Consider the following 12,039-nt stretch of genomic DNA (forward strand, 5'->3'; position numbering starts at 1 on the left):
TAGAATAAAAGAAGGTAAAGAAGAGAAAAAGATATTTCAATATGCAGACGACACAACGCTGATTTTAAAACATTTAGAAAGTGTGAAGGAAGTAATGAGAAAAGTAGAGAGATATGGTAAAGGAACAGGTGCAAGAGTGAATGAAGAAAAGACAGGACATGAGGTTTGGAAAGGTACCAATTTTGGTTGGGGTTGTAAGTTTTGAGGAAGTAAAAGAAACAAAAATATTGGGTGTGACTTTAGGAAAAGATGAGAAAGGGGTAAGAGAAAGAATGTTTGAAATGATGGTGGGAGAAATGGAGAGGAGATTAATTTTTTGGAGGGGAAGGACTTTAGGTCTGAAAGGGAAAATTTTAGTGGTAAATGCATTAATGTTATCTAAAATGTGGTATATTTGAACTGTTAGTGCAATACCAAGATGGGTGGAAATGAGATTGAAAAGATGTGTGTTAGAATTTTTTTGGGAGAAAAAAACCCCAAGAGTTGCATATAATACTTTGATTGGACAGATAGATAAAGGAGGGATGGGATTAGCTGATGTAGAATTAAAGAAGAAAAGTATGAGGATTAAAGTGGTGAAAAAATATATAGATGAAGAGGAAAAAGGGGAATGGAAAGAAACAATGAAATACTTTTTGAACAAATGTGGGGAGGTGAAATTAGGGGACAGTGTTTTATGGATGAAAATGAAGGAGTGGATGTTTAAAAGAGTACCAGATTTTTATAAGGAAGTTTTAAAAGCTTGGGGTTTTTTCCTCTCTAAGGTGGATTTTAAACCAGAGGGGAGGGAAGAGATTTTAAACCAACCATTGTTTTTTAATAAAAATATTGTGAATAATGGGAAGGAAATGTTATGTTATAATGTTATATAATGTATGAAATAAGGGATGGTTTTTTACCGATGCAAGTGATCATTGATGAGTTAGAAGAGGCAAAGGAAGAGTATGATATAAGTAATGTAAAGAAGCAATATTAAGAGATGAAAAATGCAATACCAAATGAGTGGCTGAATGAAATACAGAGTAGGGGGGGAAGAAAGAAGGGAGAATTGAAATGTTTTTTTTTTATAAATCAAAATAAAAGAATGGAGTTAAAATTGGGAAATGTGAAAATGTTTTATAATATTTTTATGGGAGAGGTTTTTAAAAAGCCGAATTCAAATGATATGTGGTTGAGGAATTTTAATGGTTTGAGTTAGAAAGTAATTTAATGTGAAAGTAATTTAATCAAAATATTTTAGTTAGCACGGAATTGGAAAGCTTGGATTATTTTATTAGGCATAATGTTGTTTATAAAGAAATGAGACCGTGTTTAATGAAAAAAGAACAAAATGCATTGTGTAAGGTGTGTAAAAAACAAGATGAAGGTTTGCTGCACTTGTTTTTACTGTGTGGGAAATTAAGAGATTTTTCAAAAATGTTAAAGAATATGATGAATGAGCTAAGGGATCAAACAGAAGAGGAAGATTGGCAAATAATTTTGATGTTAGGAATGGGGGAGAAGTGTAAAAACATAGAGGTTATGAATCTGTTATTTATGCTTGCAAGAAAGGCTATTTGGAAAAGAAGAAATATAGTTAAAATAAGAGATGTTTCGATAGATGTGTGGATTCTGTATAAAAATATGGTGAAGGACTATATGTTAAAGGGATAGTTCGGCCATTTAAGTCATGAAGTTGTATGCAATCCTTACCAGCACTACAGTGCATACACACTGACCCACTCTGTGGTCACCTCCCTGGTCAGAGTTCTGGCCGCTGGAAGTTTTTCAAGAAAGTAGTCCCATTTAGTTTCCGCGGCCTCAAAACTGTGCGTTTTTACGTGAAAAAATTATATGCGTTTCAAAGCTTGATTAATTTACATCACAAAAAACACTCCAGACAAAATTCATACCTCAGTTTTGATCGGCACTATTTTCTTTCCATTTCTATCAATCCGCGCTGCTGTCAACGTCAACAGTGCGCACGATCAGCTGTTCCATAGTGTTTACACAATCGAATGACAACGACGTAAAAAGTAGAAAATTAACAATGGTGCGAACTTGTAAATTCCCAGGTTGTGACCACAAGAATGTGCCGGGATCACCGTTCAGATTCCATCGTTTTCCTGTTTCGGATATAGCTATGAGACAGCTTTGGCTGGTTGCCGTTGTTGTGGCCAATCCTTGATCTTTGGTTCAAGTCTTCAAAATCAGGTTCAGGTCTCAGAAGAAATCTTTCAGAGTCGAAGTTTCAGGTCTCAGGAGAAATAACTTTATTGAGCAGTTCAATAAAGTGAGATGGTAGCTAAGCATCTGATCTTACAATGGTCTGCATTTGGGTCTTATACCTCATTTTACGTCATTTATTGTCCACTTTGGTATCCAATTAGCATTCATATAGTTATCTTTTTCTCTTTGCTCCTCCTTATCACTTCACCACGATTAGAAACACCTGCATTAATGCCCAATTTCTATTGGTGGCCATACTGGCGCATGCGCTTTTCTGATGATGACTTTGCATATGGTTTTTTGGGTACTTTTCCACTCTTTAGTCTTATTTTACCTTTTACCCAGTTTTCTGTCTTGTCCTCACACGACTCTTATCCTCACATGCACTTTTGACATGTCCTGTGTTTCCCATCATACTTTGTTTTCTCTTTCTCCCTTAGTTGTAGGCCTCCCTTATCCTAGGCCTAGTTTCTTCAATGTTTGTATCATGCATTTGGACTCATGTATGAGACAGATATAATTCTCCAACATAGACTCATGTATGAAATTCTCCAACACCGTCGGCTACTCTGCGGGAGCTAAAATATCCAGAATCAAGGATTTTCGTGTGTGCAGTGCTCACTTCAGCGAAGACGATTACATCCCCAACCAAGGAGGAAAAAGAAAAAAACAGACTTTAAAGAGTTTTGCTGTACCAGTACCACGGTTAAGCTCTATTTACTAACTTTATGATCCCATGTCTAAACTGTACGGTAAACAAGCTGATGTTTAGACTCCAGTGGAAATCACGTGAAAAGAGGTCTAATATAAAAACAGTATATAGGGATATAGGTACAATTTGCTGAGAAAACTATTTGATTGAACACACACACAATTGAGGTTTTGTGTTGCAATCAATAACATTTGATTTGATCTTGTGTTTACCAAGGTATGCATGTCTGCACCCACTACGGCTGAAAACAGCACCGACAGAGGCTAGCAGTGGTGACCCCGAATATGAAGTGTTTTCTGGACTCCCACAGTCAACACTTCGGAAGTGTTCTGAGAAAAAAAAAAACTTGACCTTGATTATCACAAGCCCTGCTGAAGCAATTCGAAGAACAAGGCCATCAACCTCTGGCACTTATACAGCCCTACCCCCCACTTGGAAAGAGTCGCAGGTAAGCACACATTTCCATCTTTTTGACACATTTTGTCATAATCCTGACAAAGTACACATCCACAAAGAACACATTATTTAAAGGGGGGGTGAAATGCTATTTCATGCATAATGAGTTTTTTACACTGTTAAAGAGTTGGATTCCCATGCTAAACATGGACAAAGTTTCAAAAATTAAATTGTACGTTTGAAGGAGTATTTCTGTGCCAAAAATTGTCCTTCCGGTTTGTCACAAGTTTCGGAAAGTTTTTTTCGAGTATGGGCGTGTGTGACGTCAGCTGGGGCGGAATTTCCTTATATGGGTCCTAAGGGCACTTCTCCCGGAAACCCGCGGGCGTGCATCCATAGACCAGAGAGAGAAGAGAGCGAAAGCAGTACCTCATCAAAGCGCTCTGCTCGGCTTAATTTGGGAAGTCAATGTCACCAAAGAAGTGGGTTTTTGGTTGCCAGGGCAAGTAAACCCTGCACAGATTCCCAAAGAACCCAGCGTTAAGGGACCAGTGGATGGAGTTTGTTTTTTCAGAGCATCATCAACGGAGCTGTGTAAGACTGTTTGTTCCCTGCATTTCGACGATGATTGTTTTATAAACAAAGCCCAGATCGACGGATTTGCAGATCGTCTAATGCTTAAAGATGGAGCAGTCACAATGATAAAGGTTCGCGGTCGCAGGCGGTGAGTAAAACTGCTTCAAATGTCTCTGTGTGTTGTTACTAGCTCGGCGCGTTAGCACAGCTTTAGCTTCGCCCACACGGCCCGCCTCCAGACGCTCAGTTTTTTCCGGAAAGACTCGGTACAGCCTGTCTTTCTTTTATAAATATAATAAAACTAAAGACTTTTTGGAGATATGAAGGATGCAATACTACTCTATAGGTACTCAAGATTAACAGGAGATTGAGTGAAAATGAGCATTTCACCCCCCCTTTAAAATAAACACGGTGCATGCACCTATCAGCCATGTTTGTAACCAACATTCAGTAAATCAACACAAACACTTCAATTTGACTTCTCTATGTTTTTCTTCATTCAAAGTCAATGTGCCCAAGCTCTGCGGTTGCATCTGAGACACTGGATACAAGTTTGAGTTCCATAGAAGCAGCTGATGACAGCACATTTCTTCCACTGAGTGGCTCTACATCATCTTCCTCAGATGTGAGTGTGACAGCAGACCAGCAAGGCAACTGGTCAGAGAGAAAGTGGATTGTGAACGAGTCAGCCCTTATGGAACTTTTTACAACTTGTCACACTTGCGGTGTAGCCATTGATGAGAAGACCACAGTGAGTAATGGATCCATGATCAAGGTGGAATGGACATGCCTGAATCAACATAAGGGAGTGTGGCGATCTTGTCCTGAGATCCGTGGAATGCCAGAGAATAACCTGGTATCTTCAGCAGCCATTATTTTTACCGGAACAACACAGACAGAAATTCAAGAGTGGGCTGATCTCATCAATTTACAACTGCCAAAGAAGACGTCATACTATTCACTCCAATCTACTTATCTGATACCTGTGGTTCATCAGGCGTACACTGACATGCAAGAGTCAATTTTGTCAGAGCTTCAGGACACTGCATGTGCAGGTGGACACACAGACATTGGAGGCGATGCAAGGTACATTTTATGTTTTGGGTATCGTATGACTGAGATTGTGCACTTATGTTATTACAATTACATCATTTTCAAGCATCTTACAAGGCACTTCCCTTTTTTAATATTCCAGATCTGATTCTCCAGGCTACAGTGCTAAGTACACTACCTACAGCTTTATGGATGACTCAACAAAAAAGATAATCATGTCTGATCTAATCCAGGTAAAATAAATTCTATTTTAAAATGGAGTAAGTAATTTTGCCTCTTTTATAGTGTCATCGTTTTATGATTTTGTGTGCCTTTTCTGCACGTCTTTCTCTTCTGCCTCTATTTTCAACAAAGGTATCAGAGGCTTCAAGTTCACCCGCGATGGAGGCTGTTGGTTTCCGGAGGGGACTGGATCGTCTGCTGGACTCTGGAGTTAGTGTTGATGTTGTTACCACTGACCGACATCCTTCAATACGGAAGAGAGAGTTCTACCCTAACCTCAGGCATGAGTTTGATCCATGGCATGTTACAAAAGGTATTATTAGTTGTTGCAGCATATGTGTTTTATTCGCTAGCTACACTATTGGGTAAGATTTGCATATATAAATTGAAGGAAGCAGTTGGGTAACTTGTGCATATAGAATTACAAGTAAAGGAAGCTGTTGTAGACTCCCCATCAATTTCTCATAAACTAATCATCAGGGTCTTTCCCCCCTTTTTTTTTTATACAAAAAATGTAGACGTGAAGAAGGCGGCAAGTGCAGCAGCAAAGAAAAAAGAAAAGCGGGACTTGCAGCCATGGGTCAAGTCTCTGGGAAATCACTTCTGGTGGTCGTGCAGCTCTTGTGGTGGAGATGAGAAGGTGGAGTTTAGTTTATTCTACAACCTGATGTCATATAGGCATTCAGAAGTAAATTATTCAACTCTAAAAAGACTCATTTTACTTTCTAATGCAATTGTTAGATGTTTTTCACCTCAACATCTGTTCTAGATTTTTAAATCACAACTGCCGCTTGCCAACAATTGTGATAGTAATCTAATAGCCGGTGTTCATCATTGGATGAACGGATTTTCATTGCCTTGTGTAATTTGCTAAACAGTGTCTCTTTTTAACAAACAAAAACAATAGGAATTGAGACGCCGGTGGACCTCTATCTTGCATTATGTGTGTGGCATCCACCGCTGGGAAGATGATGGCCAGGAGTACCAGTGCTACCATGAAGACCTTTCTGAGGAGCAGCAAAGGAGAAAAAAATGGCTGGCAAATGATTGTAGCGCCTACAACGCTCTCAAGGCTGTTGTACTTGACAAATACCTCTTGAAAGACCTCAATCAGTTGACACTGTTCAAACACACGGGTACGTTTGACTACTCCTATGAGTAGTCCTTAGTTGATCATGTGTGTCCCTACATTACATACCTGTGTATTGCGGCTATTTGACTTTTGACAGGGAATCAGGGCCCCACTTGAAGGAAAATACGTATATGATGTTGCATCTGTCCTTTGCTAAAATAAATGTGCATTAGCAAGTGTTCCAATAAGGCAAATATATTTTTTTTCATAGCATTAGAAATAATTTTGCAGACATAAAATGTCATGTCTTGGATATGTGAAGTAGAAAATGTCTTATAAAATCTTTTTCTTCGTTAGGGGAGCTTGAGGTTTTTCATAGCTCTATGCTCAAGTATGCAGAGAAGAGACGGCACTACTCATATGTCACCATGCAGGCCAGGATCCAACTGAGTGTCTTGGATCACAACCACAATGTTGGCCGTCAGCATGACAACACTGAGTTGGGTGAGTATGGCAGATACAGCACATCATGGCCATTACCACTGATCACAACTGGTAACTTTCCATAGTTTTAGCAAAATCAGGGCCATTGGCCTATCAACACCTCCTCAGGTTTCAAGACTCAAAGATTCCATCAGAGATTCTACCATTACATTGACATGACCATGTCCATTTATCTTTCTTGTGCTGTTCATTGCATTTTGGCATCAACCACGGCTTTGCAGTCATGGGTGTCCCTTGCACGTCTTTATGAGAAACAACTTTATTTACCCTTGTAGACCACACACACACACACCAAGGACTCAATTTAATATTGTTTGATTGTTTATTCATTGTTTATATTGTATATATTATATTGTTATAATTCTTTACTCTTTTTTTTATAACTATCCACTGTGCTGCTGCAACACCGAGAATTTCCCCATTGTGGGACAATAAAGGTTTATCTTACCTTATCTTATCTTTATCAAGTGTAGTGTTCGTTGTTCTCCCTTGATAGTTGTAAATATAGTTCTTGGCAAAATCTTGGCCATCACTGTTCTGACCAAACAACCTGTATCAACTGTCACCACAGCACAAATAGCCCCCTCTCCCTTTCAACTTGTAACAGCACACATATTTAAATATTATCAACAGACCACTGTATGTCACTTGAGATTTATATTCCAAATATTACTATTCAGCAACATCTATTACAACTGTACTAACACAGATAGTTACTATTCAACAACATTCTGCTCTTGAATGAAATGACTATATGTACAAACGGACTATATTGAAGTCATAATACATGTATTGCTAGTTTCAAAACACTGATCATCTATATATATTGGAATACTGTATAAACCACCCTGTCATGCCATGCTATCACTGGGTTAGACCTTTAGAGGTTTTGAGTTCACAAGAGAAAACCAATGAATTACTTTACTCTTTCCAACCACCGGGCATTATTTCTAGGAAACATTATAGTGGATAATCATGTCTTTCACACATTACACTGTTTTGGCCGTTCTGTTGGCCAATTTCTTTATTTGGGAATACTGTTTTAGTGATCCATTTCTTGTTCTAATTTACAGGAAAAGATAAATACAACGTCTTCCATTCAAGGCAATCCAATCAGTGGGTTGTAAGGAAACTGTATGAGCCAACAAAACAAGACTTCCGGAAAGACTTGGTGCAGCAGGTAATTTTACGGCGGCTTGACAAAAATGTCACACTAGGAGACAAGGTGTTCCAGATACATCCTCCAATCAACCTGCCGGCCAACATTGCACCCACTCCAAAGCCAAACAAAGATAATTTGGTGGCACAACATACATCCCGCTTCCGAAAATAACTTATAATCAACAGGGATGACAGGAATTAAACATTCACAGGGTTTATTTCTGTTTTCATACAACATGTACATATGTGAAAATGTATTATTTGAAAATTACACTGTTCAATAAAACATTTTTCTTTGACACATCTAAAACAAAAGCTCTGCTTCCTCTGACTCCTTGAACCCTTGATATTGTCCATTTGGTGATGGATATTTTGTTCTTATGAGGTCCACCACACATGAGGGAAGAACACGTCTGTGGCCTTTGCCGAGCTTCTCTCCTTTTAGGGCCCATTCTGTCACCATGCGATAGGCAACAAGCCTGTACTGTCTAGAAGAGCAAACAAACAACACAATATAAGCTGGTACATATTTTATGAAAACTAGAAAACAGTACTTGTCTTTGTAGTTATTTTTCAAATCTGGACGACAGCATGGAGAGCTTTATACAGAATCAACAAAATGACTGCTGAAGATTTGTCTGGAGAAACACTGGAGGTAAGAATGAAATGCATAGCCTATAGGTAATTGCAATAACTCTAGTATCCATCAAACCCTGAGCACCAATTGTGAAATGAATTGGCAGATACATTTGGTTATAAAGACAGTATTTCAATGGTTGATGTAGGTTAGTTACATTTGGTGTCAACTCAGTAATAAAATTATTAATTTATTAGTTTTGCATCTGTGGCATGATGAGTTCCCATTCGTGGCAGCAATAGCTTTCAACCTCTGTTGGCATAACTTGACAATTTGAACAAGTGCACCACCATTTGTCGTTCATCCTGGCTCTTGCTATAGCTGTGGGCCCAGCATCAACTTGGACAACTTCATCTCTGTCCTCCTGCTCTCTCTCTTCCCGTTCTATCTCCATCTGCTGAAGTTCGGCATCGGTATCCTCCGGTTCATAAAGGTATCCCTTTGGCGTTGTGCTAAAATTACTTTCATCATCATCTGTTCCGTCTGACATTGTGCTAAAATTGGTTTCATCATCAGAAGTTTCGTAGTCAGACATGTTGTCAGCGAGTCGCGCTATCAACAGCTGATCGTGCGCACTGTTGACGTTGACAGCACCGCGGATTGATAGAAATGGAAAGAAAATAGTGCCGATTAAAACTGAGGTATGAATTTTGTCTGGAGTGTTTTTTGTTTTTTGTTTGTTTTTTGTTTTTAAATTAATCAAGCTTTGAAACGCATATAATTTTTTCACGTAAAAACGCACAGTTTTAAGGCCCCGGAAACTAACCGGGACTACTTTCTTGAAAACTTCCAGCGGCCAGAACTCTGACCAGGGAGGTGACCACAGAGTGGGTCAGGGTCAGTGTGTATGCACTGTAGTGCTGGTAAGGATTGCATACAACTTCATGTCTTAAATGGGCGAACTATCCCTTTAACACTCTATAACTATTGGAGATTAGAGGGAAAAGAAGAAGTGTTTTTTAAAATGTACACAACTGAAGTGGGAAATATATTTAAGAAATATAAAATGGAACTAGCCATATAAAGGGGGCAAATAACTTAAGATCTGGTTGGAAAAATCTGTAACAAATGTTTATAAGATCAAGTTGTTTTTAATGAAGATTGTCTGTATTTGTACACTTTGTTCTGTATTTGTTTAATACGGAGGCGCTGAGGGGACCTTTGCAAAAAAATAAAAAATAGGACTTTCGCGTGCGCACGAGAAACTATCGGTTTGCGTTATAGCGTCATTAATACAAATGTGGAAATATGGATGATGTATATATCATTTATGTTGTTGTTTGATATGTTTTGAAGTGTCTATTTTAGCAAAAATAACAGAGATATTAAAATACATACACTTCTGAGTTTTATGATGTAGGCCTTTTTTATTAAAATGTATCGGGCTATAATTTATATCTCAAGGAACGCGCGCTTGTGCGTGGCGCACTCAGTCATGTTGAGAGGGAAACACGCATTATATTATTAGGCTAGTCTAAATTGTAAATAAAATACAACATTAACATTATAAACACTATTAATAACATATAGGCTATGCGTATTTTACTTTCCCATAGCCAAATCCTTAAATGAATGGTATCAGAAAACAACAAGAAATGAAAAATAAGTAACCACTTATAATAATACATTTAAAAAACAAACAAACATAGTAGTCTATAAAAATAGCCCATTGTGCCCTTTATTACAAACAACCTTTAGCCTATTTTAAACGCCAAGCCTAAACGAATTTATTTGAATCGAAACTGAAACTATACTGCAAAGTTTGGTTCGCGCATCTTTCGTTCGGTCCAAAGTTTAATACTGAACAGGAATTAATAATCATTTAATAATGAACCGGCTGTGATGTCAAGTTAATGCCAGAAGTGTTGTTAATAGCGCGATTCGCCGGCGCCATCACTTGGATTTGTTCCTCAGTTGGGGAAATAAATACTTTATTCTTTCATACTCTGTCATTCGAAACAGTAATATATATATATCTTTATTTGTGTACATTCAAAATGACTACAAAATGTCATGCCTTTGAAAAAGAAAGAAAACAACATGATGCGGACGTGTAGAACTTTATCCAAGAGCTGTTGTAAAGCCTATAAACAATCTGTTACAGTAATTTTCTATTATATGCAAAAGCTGCTTTGCAACCATATTGTTAAAAGTGCTATATAAACGAAGGCGCCTTGACTTGACTTGAAATCGAAAAATTCAAGCTGTTTATTGAATTTTCTACCTCAGAACGAAAAACGTTTTAGAAATATTGTTTATAAAACGAAAAAGGAACTCTTTTCTAATTTTCTACTTTAAATATTAAATCAAAAAACTATACTGAACGAAAGACACACTGATTCAATTACACTACTTATTGCAGTTTGAATAAAAAAATTCAAACCTTTATCTAAAATTTATATTTTTATATTTTATATAAATTTAAAACATTCTGTCTTTTTCAGACTTTCTTCTGTGAACACAAAAATGTTTTGCAGAATGTTCATTGAACAGTCATCAGCTTTCTTTGTCATCATTTGCTTTCATATTTTTCATACAATGGTTGTAAATGGATACTGAGGCTGCCAATGCCTAATATTTGAATATTCTGCGTAACATCTTTTGTGTTCCTCAGAAGAAGGTCCTCTGGTTTGGAACAAGTGTGAATATTTTCACTTTCTTGTTAACTATCCCTTTAATATTTTGTACTTTTTTATGTTAATATTTTGTTTCCCCCATGTTGCCAATGTAATGCATACATAAATGATACATACATCATCCATATTTCCACATTTGTATTAATGACGCTATAACGCAAACCGGAAATTGTAACGTGTGAGCACGCAAAAGTTTCTCGTGCGCACGTAAAAGTCTGTATTATTTTTTTTTTTGCACAGGTCCCCTTCAGGGGCTCCGTAGTTTAAAGAATTTCAATAAAAAAATTTAAAAAAAGAACGCCCGATCTCGTCTGATCTCGGAAGCTAAGCAGAGTCGGGCCTGGTTAGTACTTGGATGGGAGACCGCCTGGGAATACCAGGTGCTGTAAGCTTTTTTGGTAAAAAAAAAAACTAAAAGTTTGTTCAAAAAGCCTGAAATAGTCTCTGAGTTTCTTCAAAAAGCCCAGTCTTGGCAGCAGATTTCGCTTACGGCCATACCACTTGCATGGTGGTACAGTCCAGAGAGTGAGGCGGCAAAGAAGTAGCTAAACAGTGCTTGCTTAAATCCAAAGACAAAATTAGTCAAATCAAAAGTTTTAAGTTTGTTTTTGAAAAACAAGTTTTTTTTAAAGTTAGATTTAGCCTGGATAACCTCCCCCAACAGCTTAGGCTGTTTGGGGGACTCTGAACTTGGTTTGTTTGTTCCATGCTACCGATGGACAACATGGCTGCAGTAAAGAAAAGAGAGCAAGAAATAATGAGAAAAAGCATCGATGGGAAGAACGAAGAGGAGGAGAAAAGGAAGGGAGCAGACAAACAAACAAAGATGCAAAAACAACACGAGATAAGTAAAGTCACAAGA

At 37.8% G+C, this 12,039-nt stretch overlaps 1 protein-coding gene across 1 annotated transcript in view; it reads left to right on the forward strand.

Moving 5' to 3' along the window:
- The window catches only part of LOC311085503 (uncharacterized protein), a 34,937-nt gene extending 26,809 nt beyond the window's left edge, over positions 1-8,128 (forward strand). The window contains exons 2-9 of the mRNA XM_084118004.1: positions 3,137-3,368; positions 4,398-4,978; positions 5,088-5,178; positions 5,300-5,480; positions 5,686-5,807; positions 6,075-6,303; positions 6,597-6,743; positions 7,817-8,128. Of these exons, the coding sequence (XP_083974130.1) occupies positions 3,137-3,368; positions 4,398-4,978; positions 5,088-5,178; positions 5,300-5,480; positions 5,686-5,807; positions 6,075-6,303; positions 6,597-6,743; positions 7,817-8,076 (1,843 nt within the window). The 3' untranslated portion in view covers positions 8,077-8,128. The remainder of the gene's footprint in view (positions 1-3,136; positions 3,369-4,397; positions 4,979-5,087; positions 5,179-5,299; positions 5,481-5,685; positions 5,808-6,074; positions 6,304-6,596; positions 6,744-7,816) is intronic.
- The last annotated feature ends 3,911 nt before the right edge of the window (positions 8,129-12,039 follow it).

Source organism: Abramis brama (genome assembly GCF_963993115.1).
Source record: "Abramis brama genome assembly, chromosome: 6".
NCBI lineage: Eukaryota > Metazoa > Chordata > Actinopteri > Cypriniformes > Leuciscidae > Abramis > Abramis brama.